Here is a 25,924-nt window from a genome sequence, read left to right as displayed (position 1 = left end):
AGGAGCAGAAATTGCTCAAGATCATCAATACAAGCCACTGGCTTTCAAGAAAGGCCACTGCTTGAAAACATTCAATATTATCAGGTCAGAATTCAATATACACCTCCTCTCTCTACCTGAAAGTTAGTTAAATCCAAGACAACACCATTTGAATATGCATATTTGCAGGAACTCCCTAGTTGATTTTGAAAAAAATAACAAGAAATTTTAGGTAAAATCATTCTGGACTAAAAAGTGGCATTCATTGGGATGAATTTCAGGAAGACGGGAACCATATTTGTATGGCAGTTCAAATACTGTGGGGCTCTTCCAAAATTCTAGTCTAGCATGATAATTAAGCAGATCACACCTTCAAAAAAATCTGAGAAGAAATTAAAATACTAGCCTCAATCCATCAGGACAAACTGATGATCATTTAGTCCTTGCTCTGTCACCTGTTCACTGTTAGAGAAGACACTTTAATTTAGGGATACAATTGCTGAAAACATCTGTGAGAACATCTCTCATGGAGTAACTCCTCAAGCAGATCATCTCATTTTGGATTAAACTACTTGAGATTCTCTAGCTGATTCTACATCATTACAGAAACTCAGAGCTGCATTTGAGAGTATACTGCAGTCTCAAATTCTATGGATAGCATGCAAAGTTCTAAGCAATATTAAACCCTAAAATAGTTACCTTTGTGATGTAGAACTTTTTCAGTCCATCCAAAAATGATGTAAAAATGGAAGCAACTTGTGGTTTAAGAGCGTGACCTTTGGAAAAAAGCAGAAAAAAGCATGTTAAAGCACTCCATATTCTTTAAAATTGTTACTTCAAAAGGGCAAAAAAATAGCTTGGAACATAAAGTTGTAAGAATCATTTGGAGCACTTTGATTATCATAATCAAAGGAACCTTTCACAACTAATTTAGGACAACTTTAAGAAAAGGTTTTTATTAATTTTTTAAGAGGCATACATGCAACTGTGCACAAATATTCTATTTGACACTTAATTAAAGCTGTCCTAGTTTAGATCTTCACAAGTATTCTGCATATGGAAAATTTAGAAAGAGCACTTCATTAGTTTCATGCTATAAAACTAAGCAAAACCACTGACCTTTTTCTTAAAGTTATGCCAAAACCATTGAAACCAATTGCAAAAAAAAGGGTACAAGTTGGGAGTTAAGCAATTTTTTCCTTAATGGTTATGTCACTTGTGCAAAATTTTCTACATAAAGTTAGTAATTACTTCCTTAATCACATATGGAGAACTAAAATTACCAGGGTACATAAATGGTGTCTTGGAGTCTGTTAAATTAACATCTCTGCCTCAGGACTAAGTTAAATTGAGATGAAAGCCTTTTACTGTTTGTTCCATTGTTTTCAGTCAGAAGCAACTTCTGAACTCCCATTACTGCTTCATTTTAACAGTCTCGCATCTGGTCTACACGCTGTGAGCCCAATTCATAAAAAAAGTTATGCACCATTTACATGATACTTCCTTCTAAAATACTTCACAAAGTATTTCCCCCTGAATAAAGCATGAACTTCAGTACTTCATTAGTCTCCTTTCCTCTTCAGTAAAGAGAGCTCTCACTGAAGATAAGAGTGAAGCCCAAGAAGTATGCCTCTAAGCACACTAAAGTGAAGACACAAAAAAGCAGCAGATAAGAAAAGGGCGTTAATTTATTAAACCACAATCCATAAAAACTGATGATAATTCTACCTAATAAAACCACAAGAAAAATTTAGAGGCACCTTGGGCATCTTTTACTGCAAAAATTGCAACCTCAGGCCAAAGCCAAATCCAGTGTTGGATTTGAAGCTTATAACTGGTCAAACGTTTTCCCAATTGAAAAAAAGGCATCCACTTTCTATTATAAATGTTTGTGAGAATGAGTACAACAGAAAAAGATGACCAAATCAAGCAGCAGTGCTTACTAGGCTCTCAGGTTTACAGATATGTCTATTTCCATTTGAAACAAAGTTCAGCTTTCTCATCATCAGATTAATGCCAGTTAAAGTCAATATTTGTTACAGAGGATTCTGTCCGAAACAGATTTCAGAAACTCTGTCTTGTTTTAGTAATATTAACAGAAGATTTTAAGGTCATGCTCCACATTGTAATCTGTGCACAATCAAAATCGTATGGCCTCAGCAAGTGCTTCAAGTTCCATTACCAGTAGCTTTCTGGGTAGTAGAACTTCAGGTTCTCAACAGTGTCTTCAACCAGAAGATATCTTTTAATGAAGCTTCTACTGTTGAAAATGACAGTTTCCCTTAAGAAGGGCTCAAAAATGACTGCTCTGCATGTCTGACCTTGTCCCAATTATTTCTCTGGATTTTGTAATATTCTAGTAGCTTCACTGACTTTAACCTTGTATGGGAACTGCTGAATCACAGCCTGAACCTCTGACTGACCACCTGAGGCGAGCCATGAGTAGCCACGGGAGCATGGGTGAAGGCAATTCAGCTGTGCTGCCAGAAGGGGTGGAGCCTGGCTGCACCTCTCCTAGACCCATTTAAAAGCTCATTACCAGTGAGAAAAGATCTCTTCTAGAGATCCACTCTGCTGGAGTTTTCCATGTGAGCCCAGGGTACGGGTGAGTGTACCTATCATTTGTCTCCTGCTTTATCATAACAACTACGTAGCCAAGCTCTCTGCTATACCATAATATCTGTATATTCATTAATTGTACAACCCTATAGCTTAGTTCTGTTTGCACACATCTAAACACAAAAAAAACCCACCACCACCAAAATAAGCCCTCATTTTTGACAAGTTCCATTGCTCCTCCTCCCCTTCAACTCCCCTTCAAACAACCATTGCCATATTGGAGAATTTTCAAAATAAACCACTACTTCTCAGGAACACAGCCAGTGATGCTATTAGGAAATGTAGACCAACCTATTTCAACCAACTAACTTAACTACAAAATAAGATGCCTGCCTTCTGAATCTCACCCTACTCTGATACCTGACCTGTCATTTATATTCTTCACAACAAAATGTTTCAAGCAGTATACTACAAAACTATCAATTCTACTCCTTTAGAGTAAAATAGAAACAGTATCTCCAGAATTTTAACCTTCTCAGTAGGCTATGCATTTTTAATGGAAGGATTGCAAAAAATCTTATGCATCTATATATGCAGCATGGCTTTCTATTATTGTCAGCAGCATTTTTCCAGAGACAGACAGACTTCCATTTCTGAAAGTACAAGTTATAACATTAGGAATTTCAATGTAGAGATCATCACCTTCTTTGTCTAGCTTTGAGGAAATGAATTCCCAAATAAGATGGACTTTTTAAACTTCTCTATAAAAAGAAAAAAAAAAAAAAAAAAATCAAAGCCCTTGGAAAAGATATTCATCTGAGAAAATCTACTTACCAAATTGAAACTGTGCATTGTCAACAAGGCGAATTGATGCAGGAGCACATCTCTTGGGGGCAGTTGGGGAAAGAAGAAAAATAAAGGATAAATAGTCTATGAACAGATGTACTGAAACTCATGACAGTGACATTTTCATTTAAAAACAGCATACAAGAAATAAATTTGGTATCAGAGGTCCGTGGCCATTATCATCGCTATAAAAACTGGTGATGATAAACTCGTTTTCATTTGAGAAGCAATTTCTATTAGGAATGTTTTGATATAATGCATTGAGAATATTCAGTTTAATGTCAAACCAACACGGACATAGTCCCAAGATCTTTGACTGTGATGCATAGAGTGCATTTCTATATTGCCATAATGCACTAAAATATCATATTTGATTAGAGTATCAAGCTGATAGTGCTATGCAATCATAAATACGTGTCATTACACATCACTGAAAAGTGTTTAATTGTTCCTAGTTAACTCCTGTAGATGGCTAAATAACACAGATGCTCACTCGCTTTCCTCCAAAAAGATAGAAGCAAGAAAATGTGTGGGTTGAGATAAAGTAAAAGGGGGGAAAGAAAACCAAACAAACCACCCCAAACAAGAAAGGAAAACAAGTGATGAAAAAGCAATTGCTCACCACCAGTCAATCAGTGACCAGACATTCTCCAAGCAACAGTAACCCCTGAAAAACTTCCCACCAGTTATATTGCTGACCTTGATGTTACGTGGTATGGAATAGCTGTTCCTTTGGTTTGGGTCAACTGTTTCAATTGTGTTCCCTCCAAATTTTTTGCTCACCTACAAACTACTTGGAGAATAGCACGAGAAATGAGCCTTGTCAATGCATAAGCACTGTTTAACAACAGCCAAAACATCAGTGTGTCATCAACACTGTTTTGGTCACAAACCCAAAGAATATCACCATATGGGCTGCTATGAGGAAAAAACTTCATCCAACCCCACTACACTAATGTTCTGTGAACAGATAACAATTAAAGTCTGGACTGCACTGCACAAAAATCTGGAGACCAGTAAGAGTAGTTGCCTTCAACTAACATCCTTCTGCATGATATGTATATGTTCACAGCCTGTAACCTGAGATGGCAGTGTCCAATCATGCAGTATGTGGCCATAGAAATACAACAAAGTCTGAATTTTAGGCTAGCCTTCATCTAATCACGTGGATATAAAAGTATTCCCCTATCACTTAATTTGATATGTTCACTCTGTATCATATTGTTCAAGCATACTTTGTCACACAACTGCAAAAGAGGGCAGAAGGAAGAAATAAAAAAATCTTACTTGGCAGGCTGATAAAAAAAAAAAAAGGCTGGATGAGAGGTTTTATTGACCCCCACCTAGCCTACAACCTGCAGGTTGGTTATTCTTATGTTAAAAACTAACAAAGAAAAAAAAAAAAAACAAAAACCAGTTTTTCAGTAGGACATCATTGTAATTGCTACAAGAAGACGCCACAAGAAAGGAGTAAGTAGTTCAGGCTTAAATAAGCAGTAAAACAGTAGCAGCAACAAAAGCTTAGTAACTGAGCAACCTAAGTGGCTAACACTGTTTTGTTTTTTTTTTATTTCTAACCCCTTTCTTGAGAGAAAAAATGCTAGGCTTCTTTATTGACTTAAAATGTTGATCGATTGTACAATTAAGCATTCCTAGGTTGCTTAGATGCCTGTAATAGAAAGAACAAGCACCAGCAGTAAAAGCATGTGACAGAACTGTGCTGATAACTAGCATATACATGTCAGTCACATACCAGTTTGAACAACTGGCTTGGAACATTAAGTCATTAATTTTGACCCATCACTGGAAATACATAAAGCTGTATTTAGTTTGGCATTACCTAAAACATTTCTGATATTACTTCCAAAATTCAGGATATATATTCCTCCATTCACTGAAGTGATTTAGTACATTTTGCACAGTGCCAAGGAAAGTTAGTCTGGAATCGTAAAAAGAGGCTAGCCAGTGCAAGACTTGCCTGGAAGCACAGGTGTTGAGAAAAGCATTACATAATTTGGATACCAATGTCCAAGTTTTGCTATCTGAAACCCACTTCTCTATTGTCTGACCATGCTGTTCAGAAGGCTCTCCTTAAACGCTCAAGTCTAAGTACAGTTCTGCCTCAGAATATCCAGCTCACTTGAACACAGTGCTGCACTTCAAGAAGCATTCTCTGCACCCTGCATACACAGCCACATCCTTTCACTGCATGACTGTTGTTACTTTATCAGTTTGGAATCAGAAATCAACTGCTCTTGACTTGTCTGCTGCAACTTAATTTCTTTAAATACTGGTCGCTTTTACATACTTGTCAATAAATCTCCAGATAAAGCTCTCCACTGAAGGAGATAAAAAGCCAATCCTTTACCGCATCATTGCCAAAAGCCTCAGAGGCCATATATATTCAAATCATTCATATTATCTCAACTCCTTTCCAGTAATCAATAATCAAGATTAGAGCATCAGCACACTCCTAGTCCTAAGCCCTGGACAAGGTTAGAACTAGTATACTTGCATGGATTCAACTCGAAGCTTCTCCTTACCTGCTTTGCCACTTCCCTTAGGCAGGCCACCCCTCGTTCAAAGTTGGGGAAGACCACAGAGCCATATTTCTGGTATTCAGGAAGAGGCCGAATCTTTACCGTAACTTCAGTAACCACTCCCAGAGTTCCTTCAGGAAAAAAAAAGAAAAGCTCAGTTGTAAAGTAATACAAGATGCAATTCTTGCAAATCACCCAACAACTGGTTAGCAGGATGTTCTCAGTTAACACAAGTTACAAGTGCCAAAAATTCAGTATTGCAGTAAAAGAGAAACTTATTTCTGATAATTTACACAGTGAATTCCTACAAGCAGCTTTTAAGTCATGATGTTTGTTACTAGATGCATATAATCACTCCACAGTTCTGTTTTAAGCACTGTTCAGTTGCATAACTTCAGTCCTAAAAAAAAAAAAAAAAAAAAAGCCTCACTAATTCCCAACACACACACAAAAAAATAATGCCTGCAGAACACCACCCATAGACACACTGGAAGCCACAGCATTAAAAGATGCTCAAATGAGCAAGACATTACAGAAGCTGAATTAAGCGCAGTTACATGAAATTACCTTCAGATCCCATAATAAAGTGATGGATATCAGGTCCTGTTGACATGCGAGGTACTTGACAGTTTTTTTCAACTATTCCTCTGGGAGTTACCATTTTTATATGAATCACCTGTTTAAACAATAAACAATGACTACACATACCAGCATTAAACATAGATCTTTTTGTATGACATTTATTTTCTTCAAGATGCATGTTATGCTTGATGCAGTTCAGCTCTGCATACTTTATACATTCTGTAGGCAGTCCCAGAAACTTTTGGGATAACCTGAGGACCATTACCAACAGTTGTTGTTAATACAGCATGGTTTGCCCACACAACAGATTGCTCCAAATTCTATGCCAAATCAAATCAATTGTTGGCCGCAAGCAGACAGTACCAACTAAAACTGCTTTTTTTTTTTTTTTTTTCCTCAGCATGGACAGTGCTCTCCTTGAACACCGGCATTTAAATTCAGAACATGTGATACTTCAGAAGGAAAAAGAAAAAAAAAAAAGGGCTTGCAGCAGAAGAATGTTCTTTCTTGCTTAAGTTTTCCATTAGAACTGCTACTTGATGAAGCTAATCTAATTCAGAAATCAGCTGTGACAGAAATACTTCTAAGTATTTATATACTTCTAAGGAAGAAAATCTTTGTGAAACACACTGTCAATATTATGTCTTCCATAAGAATGATACATATGTAAGCTATTTCCCCCCCATACTATTCAATTCTTTCTTTAAAAAAAAAAGCAACAAAAATCCTTCCTTGGTGTAAGTGAACCTTTCAAATATAGACAAATCAGTGGGATTCCAACTACTGCCTTTAAAACATTCAGGTAACGGAGTCATTTTCATTCTGTTTGAGAACTGCATTATACACATTTTATAAACTGTTGATTCTGCAACAAGTGGATTTTAGGGAGCATACCTAACATTGTTTCTAGATCTAAAAATTTCTCAGATGGTAAACACTTGCCCAGAAACTTTCTCACTGTTACATCAGGAAGCTCATAAACTGCTCTGAATCAGCTTTGAAACCAGTTTTCTCCTAATGAAAATTTCGGAAGTTGTATTTTAGCCTTAAGTTTTGCTCCCATGACAGAAAAGCCTTCTGTACTTCATATCTTTCTGCACAAGCAGAACTATACCACACTGTAATGCTTCAGGCAGTAGGGTACAGATGATACTTCGTTAGTGCTAGCAGTTTCAACAAGACATACTGAATAAAAACTATATTTTCTGCCAAGTTAATTCACTGATAGTAAAGTGTCATGTCAGTCCACAGAACAAAAGTGTTTCTGAATATGATGTGATGAAAAAGCCTCAGGTGATAGGGGATACACTACAAAATGTTTGTTGCAAGAAAAAAGAAGGGAAAAAAAACAAGTAAAAAAGGGCTACTATGAGGAAAAAGTTCAAATCAAAGAAGCAGAAAAATCTGAACAGTGATGATTTCATTTCAATATATTCACTGTAACAGAAAAAGTAGATTTAAAAAATGTTTTAGAAATAAAATTTATTACAATTAATATAGAGATGAGCCATTTTAATGCTTCAAACAATTAAGAGTATAATACTGCCATTCCTGATCCCTTGCTTCCTTCCTCATTGCCTCACTGCTCTGATATACCATGCAATAGGATTACAGTTCACTCTAGTTTGCACACAGGGTCAATTAGGCTAGTCTACTGATTTGAAAAAAGCCTACTTAGATTAGGGAAGTGAGATGGTAGAAAGAACTAATCATTGGCTGTCAGTGTGAATTGATTTCAGTGGACAAGTAAGCATAGTAGGAAACAGCATGCAAAAACCCTACAAATTTAACAGGATTATTACACTGAGATTAGCAGAGAGTGTGAACAGTGGAAGAAAGCAACAGGGTAAGATAAATCAACACAATTCCTTAAGCTATCTAGTAAATATTAAACTGAAACTTTCAGATTAACAGTAATATTTACTAGTAATAATACCAAAAACAAGCAAACAACAAATCTCAGTCAAAATTTGATGCCAAAACTGTATCACTGATTAACAGAACTGCAGTTTCCTCTCCCTACTCCCTCTCACAAGTCATTACAAGAGTTAAGCCTCCTATCAGAAGAATAATTAATTAGAACAAATATTAGAGATATTTACCAGATCTTCAATGTTTCCATAGATGTTTTTCTTCATGCCTGATGCTCGTGTTGCTACCCATCCTCCTAGTGAGCTGAACTCCATGGAGTCTGGTTCATGTCCTGTACAGAAGCCACTTTCAGAAAGCTAAAGAAAAAAAAAAACACATTTTACACACTCTGCACTTGCTTAGCATTTCAAAATCTCAGTATTTTAGGTTTGCTCGTTTTAAAAAGTAGGGCTGGAAGTCTGGGTAAGTACAGGCTGTCAGCCTGACCTCCAGATCTGCCTGTTCCCCACAGTATTTTCTTGAAGTAGCTGGTAGCACACAGCTTAGACCTCTTAGCTGGATAAAAAATTGGCTGGACAGTCAGGACCAGAGAGTGGTGGTGAATGAAGTTAAATCCAGCTGGCAACCAGTCACAAGTGGTGTTCCCCATGGGTCAGTATTGGGACCCTTCTTGTTTAATATCTTCATTGATAATTTGGAGGAGGGGATTGTGTGCACCCTCAGTAAGTTTGAAGATAACACCAAGGTGGGAGGAAGTGCTAAACTGTTTGAGCGTAGGAAGGCTCTACAGAGGGATCTGGACAAGTTGGAACGATGAGGTTAATTATGTGAACTTTAACAAGACAAAGTGCTGGTTTCTGCCCTTTGATCACAATGACCCCACGCAATGCTACAGACCTGGCGCAGAACAGCTGGAATGCTGCATGAAGGAAAAAGATCTAGGAGCATTAGTCAACAGCCAGCTGAACAGTAGTGTGCCCAAGTATCCAAGAAGGCCAACAGCATCCTGGCTTGTATCAGAAACAGCACAATCAGCAGGACTAGGGAGGTGACCATCCCTTCATACTCAGCTCTGGCAAAGCCACATATTGAGTACTGTGTTTAGTTTTCGGGCTCCTCACAACATGAAAGACATCAAATTCCTGGAGAATGTCCAGAGGAGGGCAATGCAGCAGGTGAAGGGTCTGGATTACAGGTCTTACGAGGAACAGCTGAGGGAACTGGGATTGTTTAGCCTGGAGAAGGGAGGGTTCAGAGAAGATTTTGTCACTCTCTACAATGACCTGAAAAGAGGTTGTGGCACAGTGGGGGAGTCAGTCTCTTCTCCCATCTAAGTAGTGTAGTGTAACTGTTGAAGCATCACCTTCCCTGCTGCAACTTAAGGCCTTTACGTCGTAAAGAGAGGTAAAGGCCTTAAGTTGCAGCAGGGATGGTGATGCTTCAACAGCTGGACTTGACAATCTTAGAAATGGAATATCCTGATGATTCACTCAATTATTCAGGCACAAATTTTGTCTTTGATACATAAATGAAATGCAAATTAATTCTGCTCCTACTGTGCATGGGCTGTGCTACACATCAACCTGTAATACTCCTCCTCCATACTTTAAAACTAAGACCTCTGTTGTTTGTAAGAAGGTGAGAATTCAAATACATATGGAAAAAAATTATAACTAAGTAACTGCCAACTTTGCACAAATGCTGCCAATAAATAAGGCATTTAATCTCTTGTTCTTTCCATTCTAATGTGATATGCAGCAGGTCTGCAGAAAATGTGAGCAAATTGCCTGTACTTAATTCTCTCAAGGAATGATGTGTTTTAATATACAGCCATCTGGTTGGGCTTCCTGTACGCAAAGCTGTCAACTACTTGTGATGCAGATCATGCATTCCTGTACATTAAGTAGTCACTTGTTTCTCATTTTTCTGTATTAGCTTGGCTTTGCCATCTGCACAGCACCTGAGGTTGATTGGATGCCCTTAGAATTGCAACACCAAAGCTGTCAGGCAGAAAGAATTAAAGACCCAGAACTCACACTGATAACTGTGTTAGTGTTTGAGACTGTCAATTTGCACTGGGCAACTGAAAAATCTACGTCCAACTAGACTGTTGTAAGCACAACATTTAATGTGGGTCATTAACTACATTCTGTATTACAAAGTGATTCTAACTTCAGTGATTGAAAGTTATTTCTGCGTAACACTAACAGTGATTTATTGAGCCCATGGTCCTTTCTCTTACTGGAAGAACTTGTGGCTTTAGAAGTTTACTGATCACACCAGGGAAGGGTTCCTGAACTCTCCTTATTCTGCAAGAGAACAAGAAGTTTGGTTCAGTCACAGCTTACCTACTTCTACAATGCACATAAACACAAGCACAGCAAAGGACAGTGCTTTTGAATACTTGTAAGTGACTGGGCATGCACAAAGCAGCAGATTCAAACTCTTTGAACACCACTGCATAAATGGTATGTGCTAAGGATACTTACAGAGTAGGGGAAAAAGAGACTGTGCTATGTACTTTCCAGATGGGATGGCCAGCATGGCCTTCTCATCCAAAACAGGAATATGTACTGGCTTTTCTACAAAAAAATCACAATTTGCTTGATAATAGTAAAATTAGTAAAAAAAAAAAAAAAAAAAAACCTAACAAAAAAAACTGTTCCAGCTTCATAACTCTTCCTCACTTCTGATTCACTTCTGTTGACTATTAATCCACATTCTTTCCTGATAAAAGCAAGCAACTTGAGGCTCTTCTATAGAGCACACTATAACACATGAATCTATGAATATATCTTCTCTTCTTACAGAAAAGTGTCTTAATTAAGCTACAATCACACATACTTGTGAAATTAATATTTATTTTTATTGTGCCATTCAAAAACACCTTTTTTGTACAATATTTGGTCTTCTAAATCTTTTACTTATTTAGAATTCAGCACTTGATGTTAGCTACAGTTGTAAAGTTCACAATAACTGTGAGCGTGCTAAACTTCTAAGTAAGGTCAGCACTCAAAAAAATCAGACAGAGTAAGAGGCATCACACCTTTTCACAGTTTCTAGATAATGCTGGTAAAGTCAAACTCCTTTGAAACTCCTGTGAACATCCAAGGAGAAAGAAAATCCATGTCAGCACTACCTCCTAGCATGTTTGCAGGAACAGAATATAAAATCCTTTACTTCTACTGCTAATGCAGTCCAGCCTTCAAGTAAAATTCATTTTACTCTTGCACTTCCTGATTACTGCTGCAGCAACATAGTTTCTCTGAGAAAAAAAGCCTTTTCCACTCTAGCTTTTACGGCCACTCCAGCAGGGACTCTGGTCAATTACATATTCCACCCCCCCACCATCACTCAATTTCCTCCCTTCAAGCCCTGCCCATTTCATTTAGCTGTACTTGCCACATGTGCACAGTATTCACCTTTACTCCAGATTTTGAGGGCTTCTTTTCCACCCTGCTCATCTCCATTTTGCACATGGTGCTGCAATACAAAAATCCCTCCACGCTCCCGAGATCCTTCAATCCAAAGCTTAATACTAGCAAGCTGCAAACCCAGCAGTCTTTCAAAGCAATTCCCTTTGCTGCACTGTCCAAAAATACGTAGGTCACACCGATAATAACGCCTCCTATTTATTTCCATGGAAACTACAACAGATACAAAGAGCACAACAACACTAATAGAGAAGATTCTCAGCTACAGAACACTATTTTTCAACAGTCACTGCCACCGCTATGCATTTGCACTAGCAATGAACAAAAGTCTGCAAGTCATGCTCATAAAAATCTGCATGGCTGTCTGGAATATGGCCTGTTTTTCACATCTGTCACCACTGTTGACACGCACAACTCAACATCCCACTGTGCTCATGTCCACTGCTTGGTTTCCATAAGTGTTCAGCAAGCGCCAGTCAATTTCAGTGGGTGCAATTCAGTCTGCACAGAAGAATTCAGTGACACATCTTTGCTTCACATGCACTTCCAACTCAGACACCACTTTATCAGACTGCCCCTCTGCTGCCATCTGACACACGGCACCAAAGGGTAACAACAGTGATAAGAAGGTTCAACTTCTACTGCTGTACCACCACCATCTGCCTCTGCCATTATGGGCCAACATAACAAAATAGAAAACATTACTATCAGAGCAACTCTTGTACAACTGCATTCTATCTGTATTTCAGTGGACGCTTGCATTGACATTAATCACAATTGTGCTTGTTTTAGGTAGCCTAATTTGAGCTTAACCTGGAGTCTTCATTTTAATCACATTCCACTGAGTAGTTCTTTACTTCCAGTTGGTAAAATAAGAGTCTTTAAAATATAAACACACATACACACACACACACACACAAAGTAGGTGATCTGATTTGATATTCTTTGCTCACTGAGAGTTGCACTGAAATTCTGAATGTATTAATAGTTGTTCCACACATTGTAACTTTTGAAAGAACACTAGTCCATTTTCCAGTGCAGAACCAATGAACAATCAGTACTCTTTTCATAGTCCAGAACCCAAATGAAAGATTCTAAGCTTTCTGATCAAAAGGATTCAAAGAGAACTACAATAGCAGTATTATAACCCATACAAGGGGAATACTGTTCTTTACTCTGAGCAAAGACAAAATTAGTAGCATTTAAAGGACAGAATAGTAACAAAATATCACAAACTACCACTCTACAAAAACAAATAAAAAGATCTTTTACAGAGAGAACATACTCGATTTTCATTTTAGTTCAAGCTTAAGTAGTAAAAGAACTGGAAAGCTTAAAATATTACATTAAATGATATAAAGGAACAAAAAACAACAACAACAACAAGAGTTAGGAAAAATCATCTTTCTCATAATAAACTGCTCTACAATTTAAACAATTTTTTTTTTTTTTTTTTTCCCAAAAATCACCTAGAAAAAAGTTGTTCAAATTAAAAACAGCCTTCAAATCTCTGCATACTTGTAAAGTGCCCTTAGGTACTAAGTTTAGACAGCAAGTAGCTATCAAAATACTCGAGTGTTGGAAGTTAAGTAAGCACAATTGCACATCCCGAAGAATAGTCAATAAACACCTACAACCTCCCTGATTATCAAGGAGCACTGAGAAAGACCCTGAGAGGGTGCTCTGACTCATCTGACAGACTGCAGTTGGAGGTCACTAGAGATCACTCAGAAGTAAAGGTGATGTAATTTTTCACTGGACCTTTATTTTAGTCCATTCTCCTTCCTTTATGCTACTTTTTCATAGCCAGTCTTAAGCAGCAGCAACAGTAGCAAGTCTGTTATAAGCTTTAACCCTTCTGAAGTAACTACCTCTGTCCCAAATAACTACACCACGCTCAACAGAATGAATCTAAAAACTTCTGTTGGTATTTTGTACCAAGTGTCACATCTTACAAACACAACAGCATATCTGAGGCCTGAAATAGAAAGCACAGTGTTACATCCTACAAATTATTAACTTACTGGTGTACAAGCATTTTGGATCTACAGCTAAAAGAAAAAGTAATTTAAAAATGTGCATCAAATACAGCTTCCCATGTGATGTGATTCATAACCAAGAATAAAATAACCACAGTCTGCATGAAAACACAAGAACTAGAATTCAGTGGCCTAGACAAGACATGAGGAACAGCATGGAATAACATGGAGAAATACTAGATATCTCAGAACAAAAAATACCTGTTTTTCCAAATCTTGTCCAATAATGCCAGCTTCCACACATGCTGTTAAATTCTTCTCATCTATCCAGAGAATCCGATTCTGTTAAGAAGTGAATCAAAACTAATAATCAGTGTTTATTTCCTTCTCTAATGCTATACGGTCAACAATATCTGGACATACAAGTTAACATTAACACAACTCAAGTTATTACAGCAGGGGAAGCTGAGCTTCCCCACTCCAACAGTTAGACAACAGGTTGTAGTTTATACAGCCTCTGCCGTAAGTAACATTATTAATCAGCTCATACTGGAAACATTCAAAGAAGCAAAGCAGAAAGAACAGAAAAAATTAAGACAAAAGTACTACAGAAATTAAAATACAGTATTTTTCAAAATGAGTGCAATTTAAGGTGCTGGAGTCTGAATAACTGGACATAAGGCATACTCCAAGAAAAGTACTCTTGAATAAACTCCCTAGGTTGAACAGATGGCACTGAAGTACCCCAGCTCAGCTCTGGGATTTTGACATACTAAATTAGAAGTAAAATATGGTATAAGATGTCAAAGTATGGAAGTACTTAAGAAATTTAAGGTACTGGGAAGGATTACACCTTTTCACCGGATGGGAAACTCACCGACCCATCAGGATATTCTATGAAACAGGAAAGGAAGCACTAAGCATAATTATTAACAAGGACAATCCATGAAGAAGAAACTAACAAATCTGGGTTTAGCTCTGTTTATAGAGAAAATTCCACAGAGGCTTCAACTTCAGTTGGTCCCTGATAAGTGATCATAGAGTTATTTACTGGGATTGATAGTTCAGAAAAAAAAACAAAAACATCCAAAAACAGCATGATGAAGACTATTTAGATTCATCAGTAGAAAAGGCAACATGCAAAACCCTTTACTTTCCAAGTTCTGGAACAAAGACAACAGTGCAAAAAGCAGTATTTACATTGCTTAATATGACACTATTTACATTTCTGTGATTCATGTGCCAAGTTCTGTCTTCCCTAAATAAGGTAGTATCATTCATTTTCAACGAGAATCGCTATCTGAAGGAGTTAAGAGATGTACTGTTTTATATAGAAATCTTTTATTTCTTCAGTGAAGGCTGATAGATATAATTTATTATTATTATTACTATTATTTTAAAGTCTGCAAAACATAATAAAATTTACAAGAACAAGACTCCCTACTGGCCTTTCACTTAACTCAGACAATTCCTATATACAAGAATAGTAACTTCCTCTGATTTTCTCTTATGTAAAACTGTACAAAGACTCAGCATTAGGATTTTTTTTTCTAAGTACATAGGTCATATTTAGTACAGGACTAACTTCAACAAAAATATCATTTGAACTGAAGTACTAATTTAATTATTATAGTACAATTTAATACTTCCATCTTTTCTTGTTTTTATAACAAAGAAGGAAATGTAATTCTCCAGTGATTCCTTTCTCTAAAGTAACATAAGACAATCTAAATTTCAACATATTTTTTTCCTAGAAAAAATACATACCATTTGTGATGTATCCAGAGAGACAATTGTTCTTTTCTCTTCTTCAGGGCATTCAAGGGCACTAGAGACACTTGTTCCTCCTGAAAATAAGGGATAACTATTGTGACTAAAATTCTCAGGCGAGTTCTCCCCCACTTTCCACATACAGATCCTTCTCTCTCTCTCTCCTTTTGAATACTGAACTTATTAAAGATCACTTTTCGAAGCTAATGGTTAGCATTCTTAGACTGTCCCTGCTCCCAGATTGGGAGTTGCACACAATCAGGATAACAATGGAACAGACAAAAGGCTTTAACAGCACTTGATAACAAATCATGAAATTCTGACCATCTCATCTGCCATCATAAAGCCTGGAATGTAACTTCAAAATGGGAAAGGATAAGAAATCAAGTCATTCAAGAAACAGAGACAGCTGTGGTTTCTATATACTCTACTGAGAGCACTAGAAAGGACGCTACACTTCTACCTAGCAAATGGGCTGAAGAGATCTACATAATACAGGAATGCAATACTTACCTGAAAGCAAGTAAGAAACTGAAAAAGGTATAACTATAAAAATGGATGAATAAAAACAAATATCAAACTTCTCTGGAGGTTGCTAGTGTATCTTTATAGCATGTTAGATAACAGTCTCCAAGAAGTTTTTGGCTTCTCAAAGACAACAAAAGCCATAGGAAGAAAAGAAGAAGACTAGAATGCTACAGAAATTCTCACCAAGCTACATGTACAGTGCCAGTGCCAGCTAGCAAAACACCAATGCTCTTCAAGAGCAGAACACCTGCCACTTTTGTTTCCAGTGATAGGAAAGGAGGCATTTTCATTTAATATTAACTCTTAAAACAACTTAAAGAGTTGACCCATAGTTTAATATAACAGGCTTGAAGAAAATCTAAAGATCTTGTATTGCAGTCAATGAATAAGAACTAATCCATACTGCTCTTCTCTACAGTCATACTGCATCTGGGAAGCACTTTTGAGAGAAACAAACTTTGTTAGTTTGATACAGTGTTTAAGGGACATGTTTATATTATCAACAGTAAACATCCTTCCTACAGGGGCTACATGCTTGCAGCACGATTACCCAGGCATCACCTTACTGCACAGAATTAAGAGTTCCTGACAAAACACTTATCACAGAAATAAGCTTATGAAAGTCAATATCTCACGTCACCTGATGTTGAAGTCAAAAACAGATACTTCACCTTACAAGATTAAGAGCAAAAGTATGTAGATTTAATAACCTGAAGCCTCTTAAAGTTCTCCAGGCTAAGAAGGACTCAAAACCTACAAGAGTTCAAAGGCAAATAGGTAGATTTCAACTTCACATACACGCTTCTCTTGCACTCCCAATATCCAAACCGTTTTTACATATGCTGACTTTTGCTCAGCTGAGTACAGCAACTTTCAGTATTCCAAGATCACAGAAAATAGACAGTATTTAAAATTCAAGGGTCACTCCAAAAGTAATGCCTCCTACTGTATTACTAAAACCACAGACTTAAATTCATGCAGAATAATTTTTCACTAGAAATGTTAAACAAATTTGATATTTAACACTACTTACCTCCAAATGGTATTATGCACAGATTATGTTTGCAGGCTAATTCCACAATTTTAACTACATCTTCGTGGCAAACTGAAAAAGTTAAACAGGATTGGAGCTTGTAACTGTTGTTTAAATATCACAGTCTGAATACTCAGCAGCTCCTTTTCTGACACCAGCAAGGAAGACGCTGCAAAGAGTTAGGCACTAAAGAGCTGGACTCATAGTAAAAAAGAATTCCAAGGTACATTTTAGGTACAAAACAATTCCACTTTTAAAGAACTTAGTATATAGCCTTGGTCTCCTGCTCACAGATTGAGACTCACTGGGAATTCTCAGGGTAAGATGGACTAACAAATGGGTTAGAATTGAGCTAGGTATCCAGGAGAACAAATGAAGATTAAATCTTTATTGAAAACAGATTTTCAAATCCATTTCAAGCTGAATTAATCTCTTCTGACAGTTGAAAAACAATTTTTATCTTCCCGGATGACATTCAGCATCAGAAGAAGGGCTGCTGGTCAAATTTACTTTTTTAGAATGCACTATGAATCCGGTCAAAGATGAATCAGAAATGCTTGTGCACTGGCAAGGAAAAGTACCACCCTGTAAAGACCACATATACTTGTACCTGAGTTTGTGCAAACAGAGAATGAACAGGAATGAAAAAAGATAGGCTTACAAACTCTGGCTATTTTGCTCTTGCAATAGAGAGCAGCTTTAGATCAATGTAGTCAACCATTTTACTTCAGTTGCTCTCAGAGCTGCACAGGAAGTGGTGATTAAGTCCTGTCCATGACCACCACAGCTGTCGTGTCAGTAACTGCCTTCACATATTCAGATGCATCTTACACTGTCTTGTTAGGCTACCCACGTGATTTTTTTCCCCAGATGAAGTAAGAAAACAGAGCTGAGAGTAATCTTGGGGTTTCTAATACAGCATAGCTATTCAAAGCATCAGAAAGTTATAAAAACAGTTGGATTCATACAACCTCGGTGCAAGATTATTTTTTTCACTATTCATCTATTGAAGAACAGCACATGGAAAGTAGATCCTAGTGACCTGGGAAACCCAACTCAATTAGAAAATTCACACAGATGAGCAGATGAAGTTTTACCAGTTAAAGTTTTCATACTCTTCTACTTGATAAAAACAAGCATTATTTTCTGCTACATTTTGAACTACAACATTAGTGATTATTCTACCTCAAATGGGTCTATCCTGCACCACCATTTCTTCAAGTCAATCACCCTTCATAAGGTGCTTTGATTGGAGTTAACAGGCGTTACGCCTTTAAAATATTATTTCAGTACAGTATGTCATAAGACCAAATTTTTTAATGCAAACATTTAATCACCTTTCTACCATCTCATACTTGTTTAAAAAAAAAAAAAAAAAAGCAAGATTTAGTCTGCCATTTAGGCAGCTATTCATGGTGCATATACATGTTCACATTATACTGGGCTTACTGAAGTCACAAATTCAGCTGTCATCTGAAATTTCACTTGCATTTAATAATAAATTTTACTTCCCTATTAAGTAATGGGACTTCATGTTACAAAATCATGATTACCACACCCTCCAAAAATCCGTTAGGGTCTCTAAAGAAGAGCGAGGTTGGCCAGACAGCTTCACAATAACAAGAGAACACAGGAATTTAGTAAACAGATCAGAAGGAAGCAGGAGTAAAACATCAAGCTTACCAGGCCATACAACTATATCAGGAATTCGCTTAAACATTCCTTCCCTGAGTACAAATATCTCATGTAGGCAGTGACCTGAAAAACAAATGATAAGTAATCAAGTTCAAAGAGGAAGCATCTGAAGTACAGTTATATAAATGAACTTGTCTTACCATGAGCTCTGAAAACCCTATCTTCTGCATCCTGTGAATATGAGATTTTAGTGGCTCTAAGATCCTGAAGAAATTCTTCATTTACAATAGATGGAGGTACATCATTAACATTTAAAGATGCCTACAATACAAGAAAATATTTCCATTAAAGATAAGCTCCCTCTTACAGCCTTTCTTTACAGTTAAAAAAAAAAAAAAAAGTTTACCATTAGCTTAATACCAAAACACAGCTATTTAAGATTAGAAACACAGACCTTATTTGTCTTATCTTCAGCCATTGATCCATTTGCCTTGCCTAGTACCCATCTGACTAGATGCACATACAGTTTTATTCCATAGCACATTTTGATTCTTTTTCCCTGACAAATCTGGAAAAGTGAACAAGCTTATAAATGCATACTAGGTAAAATACTTGTCTTAAGGAATTCAAGATTTAAGAGAAAGAATTGCCTGAACACTACTGAAGACTCTCAGTAGTAGGTAAAGACTCTAAGTAGGTAAAGTTCAAAATTTTTCATACAATACAAGAAACACATACTTATGCCATTTAGTTCACTTTGTGGACATAAGTGTAATGCTTGTAATTACTTTGAATGTTGAATGGTAAGATCTGAAGAATCATAAAATGCTGTGGGTTGAAAAGGACCTCAAAGATCATCTATTTCCAACCCCCCCTGCTGTGGACAGGGTCACCAACCACCAGACCATGCTGCCCAGAGTCACATCCAGCCTGGAAGAAGAAGGGAAGAGTTCATCTTCAACAAGAAAGTATTCAGGTGATTACCAAGATCTATGGCATACTTCGAAGAAACTACATGAGGTTACATAGAAATGAACAGGACTTACAGGATAATTTAGTAAAGAATATTTGCTTTACGTAGGTTCATAGCCGATAGCTCACAAAAACTCAGAGGCTCAAGAGAATAGCTAATTATTTGCTTTTTCTTTTCATATAAGACATTCAACCTTATGAAAATACTGTTTTAATAATGATTTACTTCTGAAAAAACACGTGCTACTTGGACTTGTTTTTTAGGGATGATGCCATATTTGAAATAAGGTGTTAGACACTGGAGAAAAAGGTTTTTCCCTCCAGTGTATTCACACTGTCACCTACAGACATAGAAACTGGAGATTAAGGTGAGATCAGGCAAGAGGCATAGTGCTACTAAGAGATCCTGATTTTAGAGGCCAGTCATAATAAGCTGAGTGCTACTGCTCTTAGCTCTTGCTAGTCTGCTATTAACATACATTCATAGAATGTATTTGGATTAACTCAAGAGCAGAACTCAAACCTGGAAAACGTGAGGAAAAACAAATATACGAAGTAACCAAGTAGTTAAAGATCTCTGTTCAAAGACAATTCCTGTTAGCTCGCCTCATATTTTCTATTTCAAACTTGTTTCTTCATGGATTTTTGTAGATAAATGCATTTTGGTTCATTTCAAACTGGACACCAAATGCCTGATGATCTTGGTTCTCTATAAGATGAAGACAAACTACCTAGAACTATAAGGATTCCTTTCAGATAACTATATTGGGGATTTTTGTGTTCTGCAAGAATTTATTTACATTTTGAAGATGAAAAATAAAGTGCACATTCCTCTATATAAGTCTTATGTAGCATGCCATACAAAAATATCTTTTTCTTATGGGACTGAGATATTTTAGAAGTTGTACACTGGAAGGTTGGACAGGAAACATACATGAATTAGGTTTAAACTGCTGTCTTTTCTAAGTCTAGACTGAAAACGGAAAAAAGTCATCAGGCCTCAAGCAGCAGAAAAGTGGGTACATTTACTGTGCTAAGTTACAACAGAAAGGCTGCAGATGACAGAGAACCCTTCAGTCCTATAGAACAAAAGCAAGAAGAGATAAAGACAAATAGACCAAGACATTCTTTCCGTACTGTTGTTCCTATGTTTGAGTTCCTTCACGCTCTGATGATAACAGACAGCGAAAACCAATACAGTGTGAAAACCTGCAATCTAAATCAGGAACTGTAAGATAAACGTGAAAACAGAGAACCTCTGGTAACTATGAAAAGTACAGAAACACACTGGAAACTCCAAAGAGCCCTATTCTGCGTCTAGAAAGTCAGCATGGTTCAGACCATAACAAAAGAGGTGTACAACATAACAAAAAACCAACACCGCTGGCAGATATTTTGCACCTAGCTCTTCAGGACACGCTGTGAAATCAAAGTGCCATTTGATAATCTGCCCTTGTCCTTCAATTCTGTTTTATTCTCTATATTCTATACATACAACACTACTGGTCATGATGAATTAAAGCAATTTTGCTGTGAGCAGCTGCCAGTTATGACAAAGGAAAGCATATAAGGAAAAATACATACTGACACATGGAGAAACTAAGTCAGCAGATGAAAGAATGAACTGACTAGTATAAGACTGAAGTGCTTGAGTTTTTCAAGCCCAATGAGATTACCTGCTTCAGAGAAAACACAATGTTGAACTCACTGAGGAAATGGGTAAATAAAACTGTTAACCAAAACAGTGTCACTACAGTAACTGTACAAGAACAACCTTCTTCCAGCTCTGCTTTGCTAGCTATCTAGTCAGGAACCTCAAATGAATTCTTCTTAAATGAGGTGGGTCAATCTTGAGATATTCTGCTTGAAAAGCAAAATATGTACGTTTCACGAAACCAGAACATTCTGAACATGCTTGTTTTTTTTTTCCTGAAAACATTCAGCACAATCTTGAGTATTCTGATAGCCAGTTTTCAGCAGTCAAATGTGAAAAATATTGCTGTCAAATTAGAACTTGGATAACATGAAATACACTGAAAACACAACACAATTTAGTGTCACCTTATCTTCACAAACAATCGTTGCAGTTTCATGAATAATAATTCTCTGTAGGCTAGCAGTTTCCACAATCTTGAAAAACAGCCTACAAACAAGGACTAAAATTTCCCTTTGTGGGAAATACTTAATCCAATTAATGCACTACCAATTGACCTAGAACTACAAGTTGTGCTAAGTCACTGGAAGTTTTATACAGTAGTTCTACACCAGATATAAACTCTCAGGTGTTAATACACTATGGTTAAACCAATTACATGCAAGGTGACCTTCAGAACAGCTGAATCACCTTTAAAAATCCAGTCTTGATCATCACCAAGACTAACATTTAAAGGAACTGGTTTGGCTATTTACTTACTCTAGAGGTAGTTTTGTGCTCCAGACTTGCTCCAAAGGTTTTTTCTATCCATTCTTTAAAAGTTGGTAATACCATACCACCTAATCTGTACCTGAAAAGTCAATATTACACAGTGTCATTTTAAATTAAAAGAATATATGTCAGATACACTTCTTTTGATTCTGCATAAGTACCAATAGTAAGTTTTAAATTCAGTTCTCACCTAAAAGGCTGCAAAGTTCTGCCCATTCAGTTTTCATGAAACTACACAGTTTCATTGCATTTAAGTATTCTGTACTTAACACAAAAACAAAGCAGATGTCAGTACCTCAGATGTTATTTTTCTTTATGACTGTTGGGAACTGAGGCATAAGGATTTTCAGATATCCCACCCCCCACTTTCATTTTTAAGTGACGCAGAAAGCAGTGTCATAGTTTACATGCTAATTACAGAAGGAGAGCATGTATGTACAGACACACTGCACTGTAAACTAAAGCAGTCTCAAACACACAAACCCAGCTCAACACACATCACAGTCTCAAGAAAACCAGAGCTAAAGGTTCCTCTCATCCTCAGGGTGCATTCAAACCCATCAAGCAATGTGATTATCACAAACCTGTTGGCAAGAGCTGTGACAGATGGAAGTTGCAAAGCAAGTGGCAAAGAAGCTGGTCATGGTTCTGGCATGTGGCATGCACCACAAGCGAGGCAGGGCAACGCTTAAACATTAATGAGGTGGAAACTTGTAAATTGCGTACATTTACACACTTCATACACGTTTACAATATATGCACAAGCATTCTCCGAGACGAAAACAAAAAAGAGCTTTCAGCAGTTGAAAATAAATCTTATAGCTCGTATGTAGATTGATACATTAGGCCCCACAAATCTTTCTTCTATGACAATTTAATTATTATACCTAACCATGACCCTGTGCTTCACAGCTACCATTAAGGCACCTACTATGCAATTCATTTTGTTTCCTTATCTTAACTACCTTCTAGTTCTCTCACTGATAAAACAATGAAAATCCTAGAGACAAAAGGGTACAAACACACTGCAACTCAGCTAGAAAGGCTATGTTCAGTGATCCCTTCTGTGACAGCTATTATTGTATTAAGTATATTCATACAGAACAGAAGGAGTTCTGTAGAAAGGCAAGTACAAAAAGCAACAAAAGTTTAAGGTACAAGTCTAACGTAAATTAGGAATCTGCAAAGGTGCAGAATATCTTGGTTCAGCTTGGTGCTTTTTCCTCTCCAGACACACCTTTTGGTACTGCCCACCTATTGCTACGGCTTTCTCAAAGTAAAGCCAACAGAAATCTAACAACTAACTCGGGGCAAACAAAAGTCCCAACAGAGAGGAAATTGGTGAGTGTACAGCACAGAATGCAACTACGACCAGTTACTCAAGGGTAAGCTTTGTACCTATGATGACGGTAGAAGAAGTCCCTGAAAAAAAATAAAATAAGAACTGTTCTCCCTGGAAAAATAGGTTTATTTGCTCACTCAAGCAAGTATCTTCTACTTCTGGTGTGATGGTATAGTTGGTAATGAAAAAAAGATAATTTGACAAGTAGAAAAGCACAGTCTGTTGGGACAGTCAGTGCAACTTCCATAAAGAGAATTCCTGTTTCACTATCCCTTGGAGTTCTATGAGAGTGTGAAAATAAAGTAAACAAGGAGACTGCAGTGAACATTATATTCTACGTCCCTCTCTATTTCCACAGAGGTTCTACCTTAGCAGCCATTAAAGAAAATATGTTGCTACAGTATTGATGGGAAGGTTCTTCTCGAGGCTTAAAGATAAGAAAAATAAGTCTGTCCAAAACAGGAGTGCAAACTGCCACATTGCTACTGGGTCCAGTTTTACATAAAGTCTTCATCAGCAATCTGGACTTAACAGTGGACTCTCCAATCAGGTAAATGATAAAACATCATTCCCATCTCTTCTAGAACAGGGAATAGTACTCATCAGTTCAACAGCAGCCTCAGTGCTTCCTCCAGGGGAAAAAAAAAAGTACTATGCTTTTGCCTCTTTCAAAGTACCCTGTACAAATTCCTTATGCAGATAAAGGTAACAGATGAAAAAATGAGTGACAAAGCAACAAGGGTTGGAATCATAGCAAAAGGAAAGATCACCAAGATCTCCCTACATAGTATACAATAAATTCATAAGCCTAAGACAGTGCTTTGCATTTTAACCTGGGACTGGAAATTAAAAGATTAAATGATTTGTGTTCAGTACTTGAGAGAGACTTTTTCTGCAGATTTGACTCAAACTAGCTCATGGCAGCTGTGCAGAAACTCAAAGAACAATGAGTTCTTCTTCAGTACAGTGTCCCAACAAATTCATTTCTCTTTCCTATTATTATCATTATTTTTCTCTTAACAAAAGGATATTATTTTTAAAACTAAGAAGACTGTAAGACTTTTTATTTCAGGTATAAAGGAGCAGTAAAATATCGAATGACAGGCTTGAAATTCACTGAAGAAAGAAAAGAGATCCTGAAGAAGAATTAAACTTGTATTTGCTGAAAAACTATGGATACATTTTTCAGAAAAACAAATTTGCTGTGTAAAGGGCTAGAAGACAACAGATCAGAGCTGTATGTTGCCACAAAACATACAACTGTTCATTCATTTTGATTTTTAAGCTAAGAACATACAGAAACTCCAAGTATAACAGTTAAGAAACCTAAAACAAAATTTCAATGACTCAATGAGTTGAGTAAAGCAACTTGCTGATGCTCACAAGATTTTCAAAACTGGAACCACTCCATGGAACTCCTCCATGTTTTCTAAGGTTTAGAAGAATGTACAGATTCTCATTCTACACTCCAGGGGAAGTTTCACTACTACATACAGAATTCAGTAAACCCACACAGAACTAATGACCTGCTCTAGGAGATATAGGAGCTTTCTGCTGCTTTCAGCTTAGCTGAACACTCCAGTTTTAAAACTCTTTTACAATAAATTACTAATAAAATACTTTACTTCAGTAGCATGATTTGCCAGCTTACCTCTTTCCTGTGAATTCTGCTTGACCCTTCTTATTGAATATGAATTTAGAGTCATTATATCCCCATCCATTCCACTTCAGAATTTCTTGTCTAGAAAGGGGAAAACATACACGATTGAAAATGTTAGCACACTGTAAGGCCAAAATGTTTGTATGATTTATGATTTCATAGCCTTGAAAACATAGCAACTTAAGAAGGCAAATATATATCAAAAGTACAGAACGTAATACACGTAAAAATCATTTGCAATCATAACCATTATTCCTTCAGACTGCATCCTAAGGTTTGAAGGACAAGATGCTTTGTGAACCACCAGCTGAAGTCAATATAAACTGTACAACAAATATTTTTGAATCAGCAAAGACTCCATTTGAAAGATGTTCATCTTCAAACCTCTACATCACTACTAGAAGTAGCAGCACTACAAACAGGTAGTAGCAGCTGAAGAATGAAAAAAATGCAGTAGCTCTAGAATCAAGAAATGCATTAAACTTCAGTTAAACCTGACATCTTTACTGCAACCCCATTACATTCCCCGCGTTCATTCAGTGAGGCACTGAGAGACATTCCCATTAAAAATATACTTTGAAAAGCTGAAAAAACATAGCAGAGGGAATAACATACCGAACAGTGTGAATTATCTCAATGTAATGAGACCATAAGAAAGGTAATATGAAAAAAACACAATTGTCAAAATATTATCCAAAATACTGAAGTGTCTAAACACAACCACTCCAAAACAACCACAATAAAAAACATCAGCAGTGTATCAGTGTA

General features: G+C 36.9%; 1 protein-coding gene across 1 annotated transcript in view; it reads right to left on the bottom strand.

Annotated features, from left to right (window-relative positions):
- Window positions 1–25,924, bottom strand: part of AGPS (alkylglycerone phosphate synthase) — a gene marked incomplete at both ends in the record, with an annotated part of 50,375 nt that overhangs the window by 13,508 nt on the left and 10,943 nt on the right. The window contains 12 exons of the mRNA XM_079539416.1: window positions 679–755; window positions 3,373–3,424; window positions 5,928–6,055; window positions 6,492–6,600; window positions 8,609–8,734; window positions 14,053–14,133; window positions 15,559–15,638; window positions 17,123–17,194; window positions 18,806–18,880; window positions 18,958–19,078; window positions 22,143–22,233; window positions 25,148–25,237. Coding sequence (XP_079395542.1) covers window positions 679–755; window positions 3,373–3,424; window positions 5,928–6,055; window positions 6,492–6,600; window positions 8,609–8,734; window positions 14,053–14,133; window positions 15,559–15,638; window positions 17,123–17,194; window positions 18,806–18,880; window positions 18,958–19,078; window positions 22,143–22,233; window positions 25,148–25,237 — 1,102 coding nt within the window. The remainder of the gene's footprint in view (window positions 1–678; window positions 756–3,372; window positions 3,425–5,927; window positions 6,056–6,491; window positions 6,601–8,608; window positions 8,735–14,052; window positions 14,134–15,558; window positions 15,639–17,122; window positions 17,195–18,805; window positions 18,881–18,957; window positions 19,079–22,142; window positions 22,234–25,147; window positions 25,238–25,924) is intronic.

Source organism: Tetrao urogallus, assembly GCF_951394365.1.
Source record: "Tetrao urogallus genome assembly, chromosome: 8".
In the NCBI taxonomy this organism is placed as follows: Eukaryota; Metazoa; Chordata; class Aves; order Galliformes; family Phasianidae; genus Tetrao; species Tetrao urogallus.
Note: the sequence above shows the minus strand (reverse complement) of the source record. Positions and strands in the feature narration are given on the sequence as shown.